At 43.1% G+C, this 19,843-nt stretch overlaps 1 protein-coding gene across 6 annotated transcripts in view; it reads right to left on the bottom strand.

Annotated features, from left to right (window-relative positions):
• CFAP70 (cilia and flagella associated protein 70) overlaps positions 1-18,539 on the bottom strand; it is a 32,580-nt gene extending 14,041 nt beyond the window's left edge. The window contains exons 1-16 of one of the 6 annotated variants that reach the window (XM_053364822.1): positions 18,428-18,539; positions 17,183-17,313; positions 16,202-16,384; positions 14,636-14,734; positions 13,887-13,966; positions 12,197-12,373; positions 10,527-10,709; positions 9,967-10,061; positions 8,623-8,722; positions 7,556-7,702; positions 6,758-6,901; positions 5,999-6,079; positions 2,968-3,059; positions 2,363-2,423; positions 868-1,059; positions 490-621 (exon numbers count right to left, since the gene is read on the bottom strand). In XM_053364822.1, coding sequence (XP_053220797.1) covers positions 490-621; positions 868-1,059; positions 2,363-2,423; positions 2,968-3,059; positions 5,999-6,079; positions 6,758-6,901; positions 7,556-7,702; positions 8,623-8,722; positions 9,967-10,061; positions 10,527-10,709; positions 12,197-12,373; positions 13,887-13,966; positions 14,636-14,734; positions 16,202-16,384; positions 17,183-17,313; positions 18,428-18,501 — 1,971 coding nt within the window. In that variant the 5' untranslated portion in view covers positions 18,502-18,539. Of the gene's footprint in view, positions 1-489; positions 622-867; positions 1,060-2,362; positions 2,424-2,967; positions 3,060-5,998; positions 6,080-6,757; positions 6,902-7,555; positions 7,703-8,622; positions 8,723-9,966; positions 10,062-10,526; positions 10,710-12,196; positions 12,374-13,886; positions 13,967-14,635; positions 14,735-16,201; positions 16,389-17,182; positions 17,314-18,084; positions 18,242-18,261 lie in introns of those variants that run through there. The other 5 variants (XM_053364826.1, XM_053364824.1, XM_053364827.1 and 2 more) reach the window with 5 other exon arrangements.
• Between the last annotated feature and the right edge of the window lie 1,304 nt (positions 18,540-19,843).

The following is a 19,843-nucleotide window of genomic DNA, read 5'->3' as shown; positions in this document are numbered from 1 at the left end:
TTGGACTACAGCCTTACCTTGGTTCTTGAACGGAATCCATTCCGGAAGTCTGTTTGACTTCTGCAAATGTTTGAAAACCAAGGCGCGGCTTCCGATTGGCTGCAGGAGCTTCCTGCACTCATTTGGAAGCTGTGGAAGTTGCGTCGGACGTTTGTGTTCCAAAGAATGTTCGCAAACTGGAACACTCACTTCTGGGTTTACGGCATTTGGGAACCAAAATGTACGAATACCAAGGCATTCAACAACCAAGGTATGACTGTACTACTGTACTGGCTGGGGCAGAAGGGAGTGGTAGGGCAACCCCAGCATAGTATAGAAGCCATAGACTAGTAGTTGATAGTCCAAAATCCCAATTAAAACATAAACAGCTTCCAACCCTGATTCTTACTCCAACCTCTGACAAGTCCTCAAACAGTCCCAAGAATAAAGCAATGGTTTGTAGATGTGACACTTTTTAAGATGTGCCTTTTTCTTCCAAGCTGGCCTTACCTGATTCAGAGCAACATGCATCTGATCCACCAGGTACACGTACAGCTCACTCAGAAAAGCTTGGAGCTGGTCCAAGTTGTCGAATGCAGTTGTTTTCAAGTACTTTTCTCGCACAATTTTCACCACAGCATGCTGCAGGGAACACAAACCCTCCAGTTGACCCCAAAGGACTCAAACACATTTTTGGGAGTGGGGAAACAGAAATCCAGAAAATATAGGTTTTAATCCCCCTATTGGGCTAAATGAGATTTAAAGAAAACGTGGCTTTTAAAATGCAGGGGGATTCAGTAAGGTATCATTTTATCACAGAAAGCGATGAAGAAATTCACTGATGTAACAACCATGTACGAAAGAAATGAATTGAAATGGAGCTTATACCTTGATTTGCTCCTTAAATGCAAAGTATTTCCCAGAGCTGTTGAGCTCATAGTTGAGCTGGCATTTCTGGTTCTCCAGGGTGTGGCTGTCAATGGCATACCCTTCAACCAACTGCCTGCCAAACAGCTCGTGATACTCATCCAGAATGGCCTCAGCAATGCTGGTGACCTGAGTGTGGTAATCTTCTACTGCCTAAAAAGACACAGAAATAAAGGCAGAAGCTCAGTGGGAGAACATTTGTCTTGCATGCAAAAGGTCCCAGGTTGAATCCCTGGCATCACCAGATAGGGCTGGGAGAGACCCCAGTCTGAAACCCTGGAGAGACACTGCCAGTCAGTGTAGTAGATAATACTGAGCTAGAAATACCACTTGTCTGGCTCAGCATAAGGCGGTTTCCTATGTTCCTAAGAAAAGACTTAGACAACGAGTGACTCATCTGAACTCTTGCTTGGAAAGAACCGTTCTGACAGAATATACCAGTTTATCACCAGTGAAGTCTCTGAAAGACTTCCCTCCCAAAAAAGTGCAAGGTGCAGTGCAGATCTGTGCTTAGATACCCAGATAAGGAAAACTGCTGCGATGTATGTTCTGCAGCATCAAAGCACTGAACGAGAACTGAGACCGGAAAAACCCATCGTGGGTGTTAAGAGTAGGGTCACAGGCAGCATGGCTGGGTGATGGCTGAAAGCAAGAGATAGTGTTTATTGTCATCCCATGCCAGAGGTAGCACAGCATGGCAGACAGTGTCAGACTAGGAGGACCAAGGGGATCTCAGTTCAAATCCTCACTCAGCCATGAACTTCACTGAATGACCTTGGGCCTGTGTCTCAGTTTAACCTACCTCACAAGACTGCTGCAAAGATAAAACAGGAAACCTGTACATGGCTTTTATTCTTAATTTATTTGGCAAATGTGTGCAAGGTGAGTAGGATCCCTTCAGAATCACAGACCTCCACTCAGGAGACAGGTTAGCTTTCAGCCCAAAGACTCACCACATTAGGAAGTGGCATGTAGATTCTGATAATGTACCACTTAACCAAATTCTCAGGGCTGTGTATGTGGCATGATTCTACAGGGAAGCAAAATATCTGCTTAATGCAATAATGAGGATTTCCAGCAATTCTCTATCTCCTCCCCCTTCCCCCTTTTAAAGGCATGTTTATAGCTCTCATGGTAACAAATAAATGCTTGGAAGTATGTGTAAGAAGACAATACCTGCTGAGCTTTCAGAAGCCCTAGGGTGGCTGAACAAAATTTCTAGTGGTCGGAGGGTGGTGAAGCTTTTGTGTGCTGCTTAAGTCCCCATAACAAGGCAAACCAGAATAAATTGTGTCAAGTAGGCAAAATAAATTACACACAGTAAGAGATAATATGCCTGTTTGTGCAAACTATTCGGTTTGCAGCACTAAGCTTTTCCTAGCACAGAATTTTCAATTCCCCACTCCCACAGGCAGAGTACAGAAAGCTGGGTGAGTACACTTATTCTGCTCTATACCTTCTTAGCTCCTGCAGTCCTTCGAGGGAGTTGAGGGCGTGGAGGAATCATCTCCTTTACCCTGTATGTGCAAGACAAAATTCAGTGGGTTCCAAGTCTGCAATTCTATACACAAATGTTGACCCTAGAACCAGATCCCAACACTTAAGCCTATGAGCCAGGAGTTCCTCAAGCCAGATCCCAGACTAAAACCCAGGCCGAAAACTGTGCATTAGGGTCATTTTGCCTTTAAATGCAAACAGAATCTAATTTCTCCCCCAGCCCTAATGATAGTGTGAATAGGACCTTTGTAAAAGCATGCAATTTGCTGGAGCTGTCCAAGGTCCTACAACTCTAGCATGACCTTTCCTGCTACCAACCAACTGACTGTGCCACCTTCAGAGGTTTTCCACTCTGGCTCATGGTCAGAACAGGACATCATGGAAGATTAAAAATCTGTAATAACTGGCCTGGCCTTGCCCATGGAGCAAATGGAAGGAATAACCCGTCTCAGGAGAACCTCCTCCACTGAAGGAGAATTTACAGAGCACTTTAGGATACATGATAAATTTTATAGAAAGTGTTCCTTGACATCCATCCCTCCTCAGATCACTGTCCATGCGCACCGGTTGGCGAGCTCCTCTGGCAAACGCTTGGGCACCAAAGGTTTGTCCAACGCAAACTCTATCACAATATACGTCCCGCTTTCTATATATTGCTGAAAAGACAAAGCAGGTTGACACTTTCTCAGTTTTAAGATCTTAAGAGCATTTTCATAGATGAAGATTGAACAGTTTGCATCTCTCTCACACCATATACCAGCCAGTGCAAAAGAGGAATTTATGATGGGAATTCGTAATAGCAACAAGAATTCTGGCCACCATAGGCTTTACAAAAAATAAAGTTTCAAGCATTGAATGAAAACTGCTGATTTGTCACAAGGAAAAATGGTATAACAGCTCCAGGGATAGCAGGCATGAAGGAGTGGGAATGTGACACTGCAGGCACTCGCTAACCAGCACAGTGTACAGGCAGCTTCTACTGTAAAATGGCCAAATCAGTTTTCTATGGCGTTCACCCGCTAAGAGTAAACTGTACACGATAGGGTAAGTGTGCTTCTCTAGTGGTTCAATCACATCAATTAATGTCCATTTTGGAATACATCCAAAGTTTTGCCTGTGAAAATGCTTTGATCCACAAGATCCCTTCATTCCCTTCTCGCCCACAGAAAGTCCAAAAAAGTACAGCAGCCAGGAGCTGGTCATCAATACCCCTCCCATTAGTGTCAATGGATTATTATTATTATTAGTGTGCTGCCCACGTTTCTCACGACTGCTGTTTTTTGCTAATCTATTTACTCATGTTTTTAACAGTATTGTAAGACATTTGGGAGACCTAAATATAAATAAAATAATCTAAATAATGATAATAACTAAAAACCGACTAAATAGCGAAAATTTAAAAAGGAACATCCACCTCGAAACACACCTTGAACTCTAATTGTCATAAGTGGATGGGGCTTAGGAAGTGTTGGTCTCTGCCAAAGATTCTCCCTTTGCACCACCTCATTGATTGCTCTGATTAATTGGAATCGTCTTGGGTTCCAATTTAAAAGCAGCAATAATGTTTGCCCCTAAAAGCATATATCCCTACTAACAGACACTCCAGCACAATCCTTAATATTACCAAACAGTATAATGAAATTTTAATAGAATTGCTCTCAGAATAGCATATATCCCATTATATTTAATTGCATCTTTTCAATAATTCTTTTTAGGGGCAATCAAATCTGCTAAATCTGCCTCATCTATGCTGCATCTTCAACATTTTGCTCAATTTATATGCCCCCATATAAATGGTTTTATTTAATATTCACACACAGGGAAGCAATTAGGACTAGAAGTCAAGATAGATGTTCCACTTTTCATCTGATAACTTTCATCTATATTTCATTTCATTATTTTATATATAAAAAAGGAAATTACTATTTTATAATAAAGAAAGCTATGACAGTGCACCATTTCAGACTGTTGGATCCTCATTCTTTCACCTGTTTCAAATGAGGAAGAAATGAGAAAACTGATTGGTTGACAGATTGGTAGACTGATAAATATAACTAAAGAATAATGTTTAAACAAGCAGGGGAGAGACTTTAAGAAACAAGGGAGGCAGAAAGAAATATTTTCAGAAAATCCTTTCTGGCAGATGAGGGAACACATATTTCCATATCAGGATCTTGCTTGTTTCTTTTCTTATGAAATATTAGCTCCCTCGTTGTCTACACTATTGTATAAACTCCACCAACAAAGGCTTTTGAGTGGCACATCATTAGCTTTCTGACTAACAATCAATCAAGTTCTCCAAATTCAGGCTTTGTATGATGGGAGCGAGCATGATACAACCAGCCAGTGTTCGAAACTCCCATTGTTCTAGGCGCATTTTGTGATATGGAATTTCATTAGTGCAAGCAGTTTCTGAGCTCTGGGTGCGGTACTGTGCCTAAGATTTCAAACTAAAACTGCAGAGTGGAAGGAAAGGAGGACCTTTTTCCTGCCTTCCCACTTCCAGCTACTCTCTGAAGAGTGGAGGAGAGACCCTCTTAAGAATATTAGGGGTGTGGGAAGGGATGGACTAGGCCATGTGAAAAATGAACATAATATTTTCACTGCAGTTCACTCATTTTCAGTTTTGTATTGTTATAAAAAATGCACACCTAGACATTCTTTTGTTGCGCCCATAACCTAGGATTAAGGTGCCTTTAGCTCCTAGCTTTCTTATCTTGGTTTCTAACACTGCAACCAGCATATAACCCAATATGGCATTAAAAGACAACTACAGTGGTACCTTGGGTTACAAACACCTTGGGTTACAAACACTTCGGGTTACAGACTCCGCTAACCCGGAAGTAGTAGCTTGGGTTAAGAACTTTACCTCAGGATGAGAACAGAAATCGTGCGGTGGCGGCGTGGCAGCAGCAGCGGGAGGCCCCATTAGCTAAATTGGTACCTCAGGTTAAGAACGGTTTCAGGTTAAGAACAGTTCCCAGAACGAATTAAGTACGTAACCAGAGGTACCACTGTAATATACTATCTTACTAACCAAATATACAGAAATATACTCCACTCCTAAGTCTTCAATCCCACGTCATGTTAACATGTTAACACCAAACCATGGTGATAGTGTTGCATGAATGAGGCCTGTACTTGTGCATTCCCCTGCCTCACCCCTCACATGCTTCACTTTAATGAGTTACTTCATAGAGATCATGATTTCTAAGTTACATCTTAACCAGCAAACCATGATTTGCCCAAACCTAGTACAAAGATCAATTTGTGGTTTATAATCTTCATTTGAATGGCCTGCCCAAACCATTGTTCAGGTGTCATGGCAAGTTACGGCTTCTATGAAAAACAAAGTAAAACAGAGCACACAGGAGAAAAGGGGAAGAAGTGTGAGCACAGGGTTTGTTCATGCAATGCCAAACTACAGCATGATATCACATGTCAGCAAACCCACTACATGTCACAGACACACCCGTAGTAAAGAGGCACTCCCTTATTAATCCACGGGTTTCACATGACACAGACCTGAGTCCCAGCTTTTAAAACACATTCGAGTCCACAATTTCCCGGTCATCCACTTAAGGAATATATTTACCTGTCCTTCAATGTTCTGGCATATAGATATTGCCGCTTCAATTGTGGTATCAGATGTGTCCCTTCTCACAATATTAGATGCCTTGTAAAAAATAACAATGATCAGATTTAGCACAGCTGCTACGTGGGAAGCTTCTTTCCAATCAGATTCTGCCTTTCTGTTCCCCAAGGCCAGAACTATGGTAGCCATGTGACCTAGAGCCTATCTGCAGTCCCACTTTCCATGCTAAGGACCTCAAAGCATTTCCTTGAGGCATTGTAAGAAAACTAAATAGTGGATAGAGCCAGCCAGCTGTCTCAACTTCAGCGTTGCAGCTGCTGCCCACTGCCACTGGCTGAGCAGCTCACCACAAGGCATTCTGCTATGGGCCACCATAGCCCAATGAAAACACCGCAGCTGTTATAGGCCTGGTGCTGCTTTGACTTGGCCCTCAGGAACAGACATGGGGTGTTCTCCCCATTCATTATCCATGATTCCACAGTCATTTTGGGATGTGGCATTTACAGTGGTTATATAGGAGGCTTCCAGGTGGGAACTTTGGTTCTTCAGATGTTGCTGAACAACAGCTGCCATCATACCTAGCCACTGAACATCCTTGCTGAAGCAGATGCAAAGATCCGCTTCATCTGGAGGACCAAAGATTCCCAGCTCTTGTTATGCAAAGCACAACCCCCTCATCGCTGTTTGCCCTCCTTGCCAAGTAATTTTTTGTTTTCAAACGCATCAGGAATTTCACCAGGACTTTTTCTCCACATTCACCTTTCTCATTACGACCTCTTTAGCGGGCCTGTCTTCCTTTGTGGTCTTCCCAAGGATACCTTTGGTATGTGGGGTGAGCAGCCCTAATTTATTCAGGGCTGTCTGGTGGCCGATGTCACGGAAAAGACTGAAGAGACACTTCGTCTGAAACAAGAGAGAAGGAAAGGGGTCTACTGTCTGCATTTCGTTCAGGCTCCCCCCCCCCCAATCTACCTGATCAGCTAAGGCACACAACACCGGCAAGATACCTCTCCTCTCCACTGCAGTCCCTGAGAGAGTTTGGCTACTGTCTGAAAACGTTCCCTTTTAAAAATAATGGGAAGGCTTAACATGTGAACATAGACAAGGAGCTTTCAAAAAACGGAAGGAAGACTAACAGGACTGAAGACTGACAATGTTTTGGCAGAAGCTGGTCTCACACCATGGTTGAAGAACTCACTGCAATTCCTCTTTCAATATGACAGGCTTATAAACAGCCACTTCACCTGTTCGCCTATGGCATGTAGTAACTGCTCCCAGGCAACCAGCTGGCTCTTGTCTTCCCCTTTTAAACCAGATATTCTAACATAGGTTGGGGGGGGGGGCTATGTTTGCAACTCCGTAATCTTAGTGCCTTAAATATATGAAATATTACATCTGTCTTCAGCGTGGTCTTCCTAGCTCCATCAAGATATATTCTGGGATAGGCTCAAGCCTTTCCTCTTTTCTCCTGTTCAGGCATGGGAGACTCACCTCACTTGCTGAGACCCATGGCAAGAGCATCAAGTGAAAGGCAGGCCACTTAGTGCAGGTTCTTACCTTTTCAAGCACCTCATTGTCAAGATAAGGGTAGACCCGGAATGCCCCCCGGATCCGCTTCACCCCAGGATAGAGCAAAGGCACTGCGTTGATGTAAGCCACACCATGAAAGGAAATCTGCTCTTCTTCTCCGCCACCTCCTCCTCCCTGGAAATTGAAAAACAGAGATTTATAGACCACCTCAATCTATAGTCCTGAAAGCTCACAACAAGCAGGCAAAGCAAAGAGGGAACAGAATCACAGCAACAAAACAGAGGAACATTTCAGCAAATTCCCAGAACTTTTCCCATCATTTGCTGACTCAGCTCTGAGCACTGAAAGTCATCCTGAAATATGCAAGCTTCACAGGGCTTGTGAAAGGTGCTCAGGTTTGGACTTCGGAAAGTCTGCAAGGAAGGGAGTTCATAACAGGAGGCAAGTGATCAAAATGATCTCGGAGATAATCATGGGGCAGATGGGTATAAGTGTTCTCAAATGTATGCTGGGTGAAAGCCCAAGCAAGCGGGACAAGGCTTTGCTTTCAAGAAAAGGTTTTAGGCAGCACTATGGCTTGAAGTCCTGGCAAAGAAAGGAACTTCCAGCTGATCCTCCCTGAGACAAGGAACAAAAAGGCAATCAGCCTCTTGCATGGGTAATAAAGAAAAACCAACTGATCAATAAGCAGAGCTCATTTTTGTCTCAAGAACACATTCAGGCAAGTAACAACAAAAGAGATAGGGCAATGACTCGTAGCATCCATGAGGGCTCTACCAGTATGATTAAACACTTTTAATTATACGAATGCTCTTCTTTTGCTTTGAAACCTTTTTATGTTTCTCTGGGTAATGCAAAATATAAAATAATAATAATATGTATACGTGATTCAGGTCTCTAATACGCACACATTCTGCCTCCATTAATGCCAACCAAAGTCCACACTTGGTTCATGACTGACTCTCCTCTGGAAGAACTTCTTCATTAAGCTGCAGATTTTCCCCAGCCATAATACCTCTAGCAAATGAATCAAGGCAACATTTAAGCATCCACTTGTTCTCACCTTTCATGCTTAAGCATAACAGATGCTTTACCTTGTCTCCTTTTCCACCTTTTGTTTTGGTGGAAGTGACCACAGGCACTCTGGTCATCTCCACGGGCCAGTACCGACAATCTGCAATCCGCTTTCGAAAACTGTGGCATAGAGAAAGACAGGCAAAAAACAATAATTATTCTAGACCAGTGTGATGTAATGGTTAGAGCGCTGGACCAGGATTTGGGAGACTGGGGTTCAAATTCCCACTTGCCCCTGAAGTCACCATTTGTCAGCCTAATCTACCTCACAAGGCTATTGGGAGGAAAATATGGAATATAATGAAGATGAAACACCAATTAGTCTTTTGTATCAATGAACAAAATGGCCACCAATGGTATGAATACACCTGAAAATGTGGCTATACCATACATCTTTGCTCAGAAAATGTGTGTCAGCCAGCAGTCACAGCCAAGTAATGGAGTCCTGACTGACACTTCTGGTTTGGCTCTAAATTTTGTTGCCACTCTCACTGCTAATGCCAGGTGTAGAGAGTTTGCATCACAGAGAAGCAGACACAGAGCAATAGCTGCTTTCTGTTCAGTACCAGAAATTCAAGCAACATGTCACTTGCTCACTATTATGGTTATTCCTATTTGCTTTGCAGAATGCATGGGTTGTTTGCACCCCTGCAGTCACTGGCAGTCAGTACGGTTGCCTATTTAGGACTAGGAATGGGGAAAACCCAGGTTTATATTCCCCTAGCCCTCCCCAGAAGTTCAGTGGGTGACCTTGGGCTGGTCACTTTCTCTCTCTGCCTAACCTACCCCACAAGGTTGTTATGAAGATAAAATGGGGTGAGGGGGCCATGCTTAATACCTTGAATTCCTTGAAGCAAAGGCAATATATAAATGTTACGATACTATTACTAATAATCTGATGTGCCACAGACACCACTGCAAACCAAGCCATAGATGCACACAGGTATGTAGGAAGCTGCCTTTTACTGAGTAAAACCATTGGTCCTTCCAGTTCTGTTTTGTCTATGCTGACTGGCAGCAGGTTTCAGGCAGGGAGTCTCTCCCAGTCCTACTTGGAGATGCTCGGGTATTGAACCAGGGACCTTCTGCATGCAAAGAAGATGCTCTGCCACTGAGCTCTGGCCCTTCCCTTAACACTTACTTAGCATTGGTATAGAGCTTTATTTCGGTAACTGTCATAATAACTTTTGTACAGCAGGTCAAGGGCAGTCAGATCTCAGTCACCCAATAGTGTCTGAAATTCTCTCCCACAAGATTGCCAGTTCTTTGCTATTAGCCACTATATTGCAGTAGGCCTCATCTAGTTCCTTTGAGCCATTCTATGTAAGTTATGAGCCCATGGAGAAAGGCCTATGTTTTCTCACCAGATCACAGCAAGAGGATCTAAGTAGCAGCGCCTTTCCAAGTCCCACATAATTCGTTTTTTAATAGTTTCTGCCTGGATCCTGAGATCTCTATCCTAAAAAGAAAGGAAGAAAAGAACCATTTAGAAGCTCTAGAAATCATCATGTAAAGAAAACGATAAATTCTGCAGCAGGAAACCCTCATTTCAGTCACTATATAAATTAGTGCTTATTTTCAATGGTGGCACTAGAAACAAATTTGGGGGGATGGGACAGAATGGGCAAAGTACATTCTAGTGTGGAAGTTGATGAGTGGAAGCAAACATATCTTGGAAGATGCTTCCCTCCGGACACCATCCTTCTGACACTTCCTACGCTTGTTTTGCACATTAGACTTAGAAGTGTAAGTCACCGCATTCATTTCTGGCTATTATACTCTCTGTTGGCTCTCCAGTACCAAAAGACAAGGTTTCAGGAAAAACTAGGCACTGGCCGGACTTATCCCAGCAATTATCACATTTTTATGATTCTAAATAGCTACTCTGCTTATATTCTGTCCCAGCTCTTTCTTTCAAAGTCACCTCCAGTGTGTTCAGCTCTCCATCCTCCTCCTCATAAGCACCACCAACGATAAAGGAGTCTGGGATATTCTGCCCCCCTGGTGCTAAGATGTTGGTGACCGGCCACTTTTTGGGCCGGGGTAGTGGTTCTTTCTCACCACCAAACTTCAGTACTCCATTCTTGAACAGGAAGGGGCATTCTTTCTGGAAGGATCATAAAGGATAAAGGATTCACGTAATCAGAAAAGTAACACACACACATATGCAGTATAGTATAGAGTGGCGTGGATACAAATGGGGTACAGACACACCCTAATAAACACCCCAATATAGTTACAAAAGAGAGGACTAAGAATGATTTATATAGGTCTTTTAATTTGCAAAGTGCCTTTTAAGTTTCCACTGTGGCATCCCCCAAATGGCTCGTGTGAGACAGGCCACTGTTTTCCAAATTTTACAAGGGAGTTGGAAAAACAGTGGCTCAGCGTGTTTCTAACACAAAACCCCAATTTGGCATCACATGAGCAAACCTTCTTCCTCCTCCCTGATCCTTCATCCTTGATCCTCCAATTTCCCCTCTGAGTTCCTGCTTCACATCCATACTGACAAACTATGACTTGCACTTGCCCTCCAAATCCAAACAGGGGACCACCATTAAACATGAGGCTTGTTCAAGGAATGAGCCAGTGACTTGCTGAAGGCCACACAACAATTCCAGGGGCAGAGGCAGGGGATGGTTTGCCACCTCCACATCTATCATGTGGTGTGTGGATCTGAATTCACAGGGCTGGCCCTACCATTAGGCAGGGTGAGGCAGCCATCTTAGGGAACAAACGCTGAAGGGTAGGGAGTGTACAGTACTATGTGTTAAGAGTACTGCACTCTGCATTAAGTGTACCATGCAGATGGATGTAAGGAGACAGTGATTTCCATCCTATTCTCTGCTCCTGCCCTGTGTCCACCCAAATCTACATTGTTCATCTTGCCATCCACTATGCCCAAAACTATTATAATTAATTATAGAATCAGTTATGTAACTAACTAATTAGAAATCTAGTATCTTACAACTGGAGCGAGAAGCCTCTGGTTTTTACCTCAGTTAATTGATTTACTTCATTTATATGCCACCTTTTCACAGTAAGCTGTGCCCAAAGCAGTTTACAATGGACATCCATTTATTATCAAATACACAACATTGCAGGATGGAGATTGCAGAAAGAAAGGTTTATAAAAACATTATATAAATACAAAGGAAGCAAAAAAAATTCAATTATTTAGTAGACAGAGAATAAATTCAATTATTACAAAATAATTAATATAGACTCATGTACAAAGCAAAAAAAGAGAAACTTAACAGGCAATAAAATTCTAGTGATGGTGCGGGTCTTATTCTAAGAAGGCTCAGAAGCCAGGCTTAAATACAGTTCAGAGGGGATTGGTCTTCTCACCAGACTAGAAGACTGACAGCTGGCTCTCCTGAGAGGAGACTAACAGCAGCAAAAGGGAACTGGGGGGTGGGGGAGTGATGTTGAATCCTCTTCTCCAGCCTCCTGGAAGCTCCAGCTGCCGCTGACAGTCTTATTGGCTATTACTAACTAGTCACACCAATCACAGCACCCTGTGACGACAGCAAGAGAAGCATGAGCAAGAGCACAGTAAAGACAAGAGTTCAGGATTCCAGCAGGACTCACCTCGCCAACAGCAGGCACTTGCAAGCCAATCATATAGTTCTGTGGGGGCCCAGTGGGCAGGAACGTTTCAGGGACTGAATAAACACCTTCCACGGTCACTCTAAGGAGATTGCCCTCGGACAGCTGCCATGGGGACAGCAGACTCTCCTGCACAGATACTGTTACGTTGATGACACACTACAAAAACAAGATCAGGTTTGGGGTATGCTGGCACTATAAACTTGTATATTGCTTTTATGCAAGTTCAAATTGCCATGGTGTTCCTCAAGGGATCCCAGGGATTTTCAGAGTTCATCAGGAAGATGGAATGATGGCTGTATCAGTTTTAAGTCAGTGGTGTCAATAAAATCCTTAGAAAACAGCTGAGCAGAAAACAGTCATGTTGCTTCATTTTTAGATTAGTGTGATCCAGTTGGGCCAGGTCTCTCTGTTAAATCCAGTCATTTGGATATTTCCTTCCTACCCACTTCCACTCCACCTAGCCAGCAACTGAGGAAAATGAATGTGGAGACAGATTGGTGGGTCTATCCCCCGATTCAGGAGAAGGAAGCTTGAGAGGTGGCTGGTGCCAAAGACAGTCATTGTGGGGGTTCCTGTAGCCCACCCATGATGAGGGTTCATGGATGAACCAGCCCATGCTTCCAAGGCAGGAGCTGCAGACAATCCAGTTGCCTAAGAGAATTCTGGGCAATAATTCAGCTAAGAAACAACACATTCGTTTGCTTTCCCCCTCCTGTCTCTAAGTTCCTTTTCCCTCTGTGTTGTGTCTTTTAGACTGTGAGCTTGGGGGCAGGGACTATCTTATCAATAAGGATGGGTGAAATCTCTCAGTTCTCATTTTCCCAGTCTTCAGTTCTCCACATCTTCAGTTCTTCACACATTGGAATTTAAAACAAATACAGGTCCTCATCAGCATTTTAGTGGAAAATTTTTGTAATACATTTTTCTATGCAATTTCCCCAAATATACACATTTTTGCAAAACTGTTTCCCATAATATAATGCATTCTTGTATGTTATTTTTAGCAATATATGCATTTATATGTACACTTTACTGTAGTATATCATTATTGTACACATTACTTAGTTGGGCAATGCACTGCAGAATTCAGAAAAGTGTGAATCTGAAGGATGGCTGTGTTTCAGTTTGCATATTGTTTCAGCAAGTGCAAATTAGGTAGATCCTCCTTTAAGTGTGAACTGAACCAAATTTCTCCCCATCCTTACTTGTAACTGACACTTTTGTAAGACAATCTGGGAATAATTTTAAAAACATTTTTGCTTTGAAGCTGTATAAAAATGCTTTGAATGATGAGCACTGCACACACACTAATAAGCAAATAAACCATGAGGTGGTGTTTATTTCAGGCACAAAAACGAAATAGGGGGTTGTGGGTGGGTGGATTTCCACGTCTCACTAAACAACCCTTGGAGAGAAACAGTTGGAACAGAGTATATTTTCCAGTCAACTGTCTTACGTTTAAAAAGAAAACCTTATGTTTATTAGATATTTAGTTTAAGCTGGAAACATATAGCCAGGCAAAAAGGCAGGATAGGAACAATTTAAATAAAATTATGTGTGTTAGGATTGAAGTGCTAACCACAAATATTTTGAAGCCAGATATATTGAAGTTATGTTGCTGCATACAGTTTCTTTGAAGAAATGCCTCTATTATTATTTTATTAAATACCTTGGCATCTGGCCGGAGGGTCTCCAGGGGAGAGCCTAGTACAGGGTATAGTGGAAGTGTTGCACTAAATTCACAGAGTCCTGCAGAGAAAGAATTTTTGGAGGAGAATCACAAAAGATGGTGTGGCCAAGCAGTGTTAAAAGGAAGTTTTTTGGGAAAGCACCAGGAAAACACAGCTGCTCTTGCCACGCTGCTCTGTAGGTTGGCAAGAATCTGGGATGGAGCAGGCAAATGAGCCAAAGTTAACAAACCAAGATGGGTTCATAGGTAATAACAAGCCAACGCTAGAACAAGCCATGGTTTGTAAACTGCCAACAAACCATGGCTTGTGATCATGGGTTGTTGGGAACAAATCAAGCATAGTTAAGCTCTGGAGCAGTCAGTGTGGTAGGGCAAAGATGTGGAGCTGCCCTCCTGCCAACAGCCGCTACCTGTATAGGGTATGCCAGTGTTTGGGCAATGGGAGGGTTGTGCATGTGCACCAGTAACAGCACCAGCTTGGCTCCACCAGCCTGAACACACAGTCAGACCTCAACCACCACCCCACCCCACACTGTCCAGACCCACCAACCCACCTACCACACCAGCTGCTCTTGGTCAAGCTACAGGACTCAGTTTGCACAATCAAACAAGCTAAGTTTAAACTAAGCAAGCCATGGCTTAGTGTTAACTAGACCACTGTATAACTTCCATAGTGTGCATTCCAAGGAAAGGGATAAAGCAAACCAAGGATGAATTCTATCACCAACCTTCCAGTAAAGGTAGAAGGTCCATCACAGCTTGACCAAGCGTCACGGTCTTCTCTTCCTTCTGCTTCTTCTCCTTTGGTAAGACTTCTGTCACAGTGACTGGGAATACCAAACATAAGATTTGATAACATTCCTTAAACATCTGTGATGCAGAAGCACCCAGAAGTATTGAAGTGGGATGCTTGCTCTTTTAAAAATGGCTGCTACCCTAAGGTTGCCAGACGATCCCGTTTCCCAGGGACAGTCCCCGGATTTACAAATCAGTCCCCATACAAAATCCATTGAAGTTGAAAAGTGTCCCCAGATTCATTGAAAAAAATCTGGTAACCTTATGCTACCCCCTACCATCATCTCACTGAATAACTTCTCAAGAATCATTAGGTTCTCAGAAATCCTAGGGACACTCAGAAAACTACTGCCCCTGATCATTTGAATAACTCTAGTTTAACTCTCTCTGGCATGCCTTTCCAGGTTCCAGGGATTCCCCAAGCCAGGGACAAAAATCAAAACCCATCCTGTAATTTGGCCATTGAAAAATCACATATCTAAGTAGCTCAGCCCTGCATCTCCCACTTAGCTGTCCAAATGGGGATCCTGTCCATAATTTCAAAAGCATCACATTTTGGAGAAATCATTTAGACCAATATCAAGAAAATGAGCAGGCATGAGTTGCATTACGATACCCTGACCATGTTGAAGGGATAGATCACTGACGGAGGTGCTGTCTGTTTTACAATATGTGTTTAATCTCAACTATAGTTAACTGAAACAAGCCAGCTTCGTAATTCGTGGCCCATGTTTTCAAGCATTGCTAAGCCAGGCCATGACTTGGTGCAAACATGTGGGATCCTGGAGAGAAGATCCCAGCCACTCTGCTCTTCACTAAATGTATTGGTGCTTCACTGCAGTAAGTCACAGTTTGAATTACCAAATTGTCTGCACCTGGGCTCACGGTTTAGCTCTCTCTCTATAAACCATGAGCTATAACCAAGGTTGGTTTAATGAAACTTGAAAAATACAGAAATAGTGTGACATGGGAGCTACAAAACAAAGTTCAAAATTCATCTCGCTCACAAACTCACTGGATAGTATTTGGCAAGCCCTACTTCTCTCATTGCTATCAGTGCTATTTTTCTAGAAAAAGAGGTATCAGAACTCACCATGAGTGCCTCCTTCGTTCTCTTATAATGGCAATGGCACCCACCTGAGAGGTGGCAGAACTGAGCTCCTGCAAGTTCTGGCTGCAAAAGAGCTCTGGTTGCTATAAAAATTCTAAGAACATAAAAAGAGCTTGCTGATCAGGCCAGTGGCCCATCTAGTCCAGCACTCTGTTCTCACAGTGGCCAACCAGATTATTAAGATTAAGGAACAAAAGTGCTTTGAGGGTAGTTATTGCAGGCCTGTTCTAGTGGATGAAATATGCACAGGATACAATGTTTCGATTGAAATAATCAAAGAACAAAACCAATCTCTTCTTTCCCAATTTCTAAATGACTAAGTGACTGTCAGTTCAGAAGCATCTGTTTAAAATGGGGAAACAAGGAAGGGAGGAACACTCTTACTCACATAGCAAAGGTTTGTGTGCAATGTCATCCAGGCTGTGTGGCCCTTCAGGCTGGCAGTCAAAGGTGGTAGTGAAATTATATTTTGCACTTCCTTCTGCTGAACTTTCCACTTTTGCAGAGTCACCAAGGACGATGCCATTGTATTCGGTACGCACAAAGGTAACTGGCCCATCTCCTTTGACACCTTTCTATCAAACAGGGAGATGGTATCACTCAGTCTTTTTTTGTATGGAACAGATTCAAGTATCACACCACCTGGACAAGATCACACACTCCTTCTTCACATGCCTGTATGCCTCTCTCCATCCATCCATTCAAGCAAGCAGGAGTAATACCTCACTTTAAGGAGATATTCCAGCCAGGCAAAAACACTCAAGGAGGGTTGGAGAAGTCCAGGGAAGGAGGCTATGGACCCCACCCCAAAGGGTCTGGGGGACCACCACCCCTGTTCTAGATCGAACCTCAGAGAGAAATATAAGCATGTGTCTTTCTTTGCCACCCTAATCTGAGGAGTCTTGCCTTTAGCGTTAAACTTTTGAGCATGACTTGTTTTGTTTTTCATTTATCTGCAGCACCTAATAATGACAGAGTGTGGAAGAGAGCACCTACACTTTGGAACTCCCTGCCAATTGACATCTTCACTCTTTTTGGCACTTGCTAAAAACATTTTTGTTTAGGCAAGCCAATCTAGACATGTAGAATGCTGATATGTGCTTTAATCTGATTTGGACCTTATCAGTGATTTTTTTTTTTAATGTTTTAAATTGTTGTTTGTAACTGTTATTTTTTTACAGATAATTTTATTATTTAATTCTTTATTTAAACTGTCTTGATGTTTTCTTTTGTTTTACAATCAAATGGTATACACACACACACACACACACACACACACACTGTATATAGTGAAAAAATGTGGTGGTACTATACAAAATAAAATACCGAACTCAAGATAAATAAATATTGTCTCAAAAGGAAAATTTACCAAGTCGTGTCCATCCAGCACTGTGATGTTCACTAGTTTGGCAGATCTTTCTGGCACCTCGGAATGCAAAAAGGAAGGTGAGACAGCCATTAGAAGGAAGAATCTGCTGGTGAATAGAGGTGTCTATACAGCTAAATAAAAGAAGAAAAGAAAGAGGAACATGAACTATCATTTATCTTGCCTTTCCTCCAAGGGCATCAAACTGATATACTTAGGTTTCTTCCCAATTTTACCATTCCAACAACAACACCCTTGCAAGGTAGGCTAGGATATGCAGAGTAGTATAGAACAAAGTGTTATGTGATGGCTAGAGTGTCAGAATAGGACCAGGAAGATCCCAGTTCAAATCCCCACTCAGCTTTGAAACTCACAGAGTGACCTTGGGCCACTCAACTTTTTTTGAATGTCACCTAACTTGCAGTGTTGTTCTGAAGCTAAAGAGGAGGGATGTACCATTGGAGAAAAGGCAGGGATAGAGAACTAATAAAATAAAATATACAGCACAAAAATGCAGTAATATAGCACAATATAACCCTGCAGCTGATTGCTACAATAAGTCTCCAACATTCTCAGATCACTTCCTTTTGAAAGTCAACAATGCGATCCAATGGCCATCTCAGTAAGTTACTTCCAAGTAACAGTATTGCAGCCCTAATTTGTACTCATTATAGTGTTGTGTCAGTCCCCCACCGCACTTATGAGATTTTCTGTCTTAGGTGCCAAAATAACTTGCCTGGCCTTGAGTACTAAGTACTTGGACTTGAGTGATAAATACATCATTTGCTGCTCTGCCTCAGGCAGCAATATGTCAATTACTGCTGCAGGGCTTGTGTGTGCAAAAAGGGATGTTAAATAACATAAATAAACATTAAACCGATTTCTTTTTAAAAAAACACACACACCCTTTTAAGAGAAGGCGGTCGAGGGGGTCGTGATGCAAACCATTGCAAGTATTCTTGGATGAAACAGCTTATCTTGACCCTGTATCCAACTAACGTCTACTCAGAGCAGACCCACTGAAATCTATGGGCCTGAGCCTGCCATTAAGTATATTAAGGTCTACTCTAAGCAGGACTCACGCTGGATGGATACAACCCTGGGAAGCTGAAGTTCACTTTTCACTGGAAAATTTTCGACTCTTCCAGGTTGGGAATCAAAGCAGAGGAACACACCTTCACGCCGTGCACTGGATGGAAATGGGTGCGAGCACTAAACTGGGGGCAGCGGGGAATGAGAGGCGCTCACCTGTCCACCCTCCCGCAGGTAACAGAAAAGCGCAGAGACCCAGCGACGGTTGCCGGAGCATCTTCCGTTGCCATAGCGACGCGGGGGCGCCTCGAGCGCTTCTCCGTTCCTTCGCCCGGAGGGAAGCCTCGCGAGACCTTCCGGCTGCCATGTTTGTTGTGGGCAAGCGAAGGTTCTCACTGAGTTTCGCAGCCGCCTCCTGCCCAGTAATAAGCCTGCCCGGGCACGCGTCTGTTGTACCAGCGGTGTCTTCACCAGAAGAGTTAAATTTACTGGGCGCAGCAGAAGCCCACAGAACCCTAGATTTGGAAGGAGTTAGCAAGTGTTTTTTCCCCCCAAGCTGTAGTGGTTGCTAAGAGACTTATACTTGGAGCCTGGAAAGAGAAATACCCACCATCTATTACACAATGGTCTGAAGACCTTAATGCCCTTGCTACATTGGAACACCCTTTTTAAGCCTGAAAAAAAAAAGGGCCAGCGCAGTTTGGATACCTATTTGGAGGGCATCGGTGGTTATTATATTGTCAATGTGAACTGACAGTTTTTCTGGGTTTTTAACCCCCCTGGTTCCTTCCCTTTTTTATTCTTTTCTCAACACCTGCTTTCTTTAATAAATTTGTGAATAATAATAAGTGGAGGGAATTATAACCATCAGATGAGGCGCAAGAAAACGAAGTGCATGTTCCTTATCATTTCATATGTTCTGAGGGGCATGTAACTTTCTGTTATCGGAAAGTCTCTGAGGCCCAAATGAGTACCTTCTTGCAACCAAAAATGTTGGACACACGTCTTCCCCCGCCTACCCCAGCTAAATCGCTGGGTGATCTCTCCCCACAAGAAAAACCCCTCATACCAAACCTCTTGTTGACAGCTAGTTTAAATTAACCCTTCTATATTGATATTTGGTGGGTGAAAGTCAGGAGTTCACATTGGCCATTTGCCGCTGTTTTACTACAAGGTGCCACTGATGGCACTACCAGTGTTAAATTTTCAACCCAGCCAAGAGACAGCAGTGGAAGAAACAGCAGAAGCGTGTCCCTCACATGGTGGTGCAAATTGCTTACAAAGAAAAAAGCTATGGCTTCTCAGAGGGATCCAGATGGCCATTGTGAGAACAGGGTGCTGGTCTACATGGCCCTTTGGCCTGATCCAGCATTGTGTTCTTAAATGCTATCTGCTGAAGTTGTTGTTGTTGTTTAGTCATTTAGTCGTGTCCGACTCTTTGTGACCCCATGGACCAGAGCACGCCAGGCACTTCTGTCTTCCACTGCCTCCCGCAGTTTGGTCAAACTCATGCTGGTAGCTTCGAGAACACTATCCAGCCATCTCGTCCTCTGTTGCCCCCTTCTCCTTGTGCCCTCCATCTTTCTCAACATCAGGGTCTTTTCCAGGGTCTTCTCTTCTCATGAGGTGGCC

This window comes from Podarcis raffonei, chromosome 14 (genome assembly GCF_027172205.1).
Source record: "Podarcis raffonei isolate rPodRaf1 chromosome 14, rPodRaf1.pri, whole genome shotgun sequence".
Taxonomy (NCBI): Eukaryota; Metazoa; Chordata; class Lepidosauria; order Squamata; family Lacertidae; genus Podarcis; species Podarcis raffonei.
The sequence above is the reverse complement of the archived record's forward strand: the minus strand, read 5'-3'. Positions and strand labels throughout refer to the sequence as shown.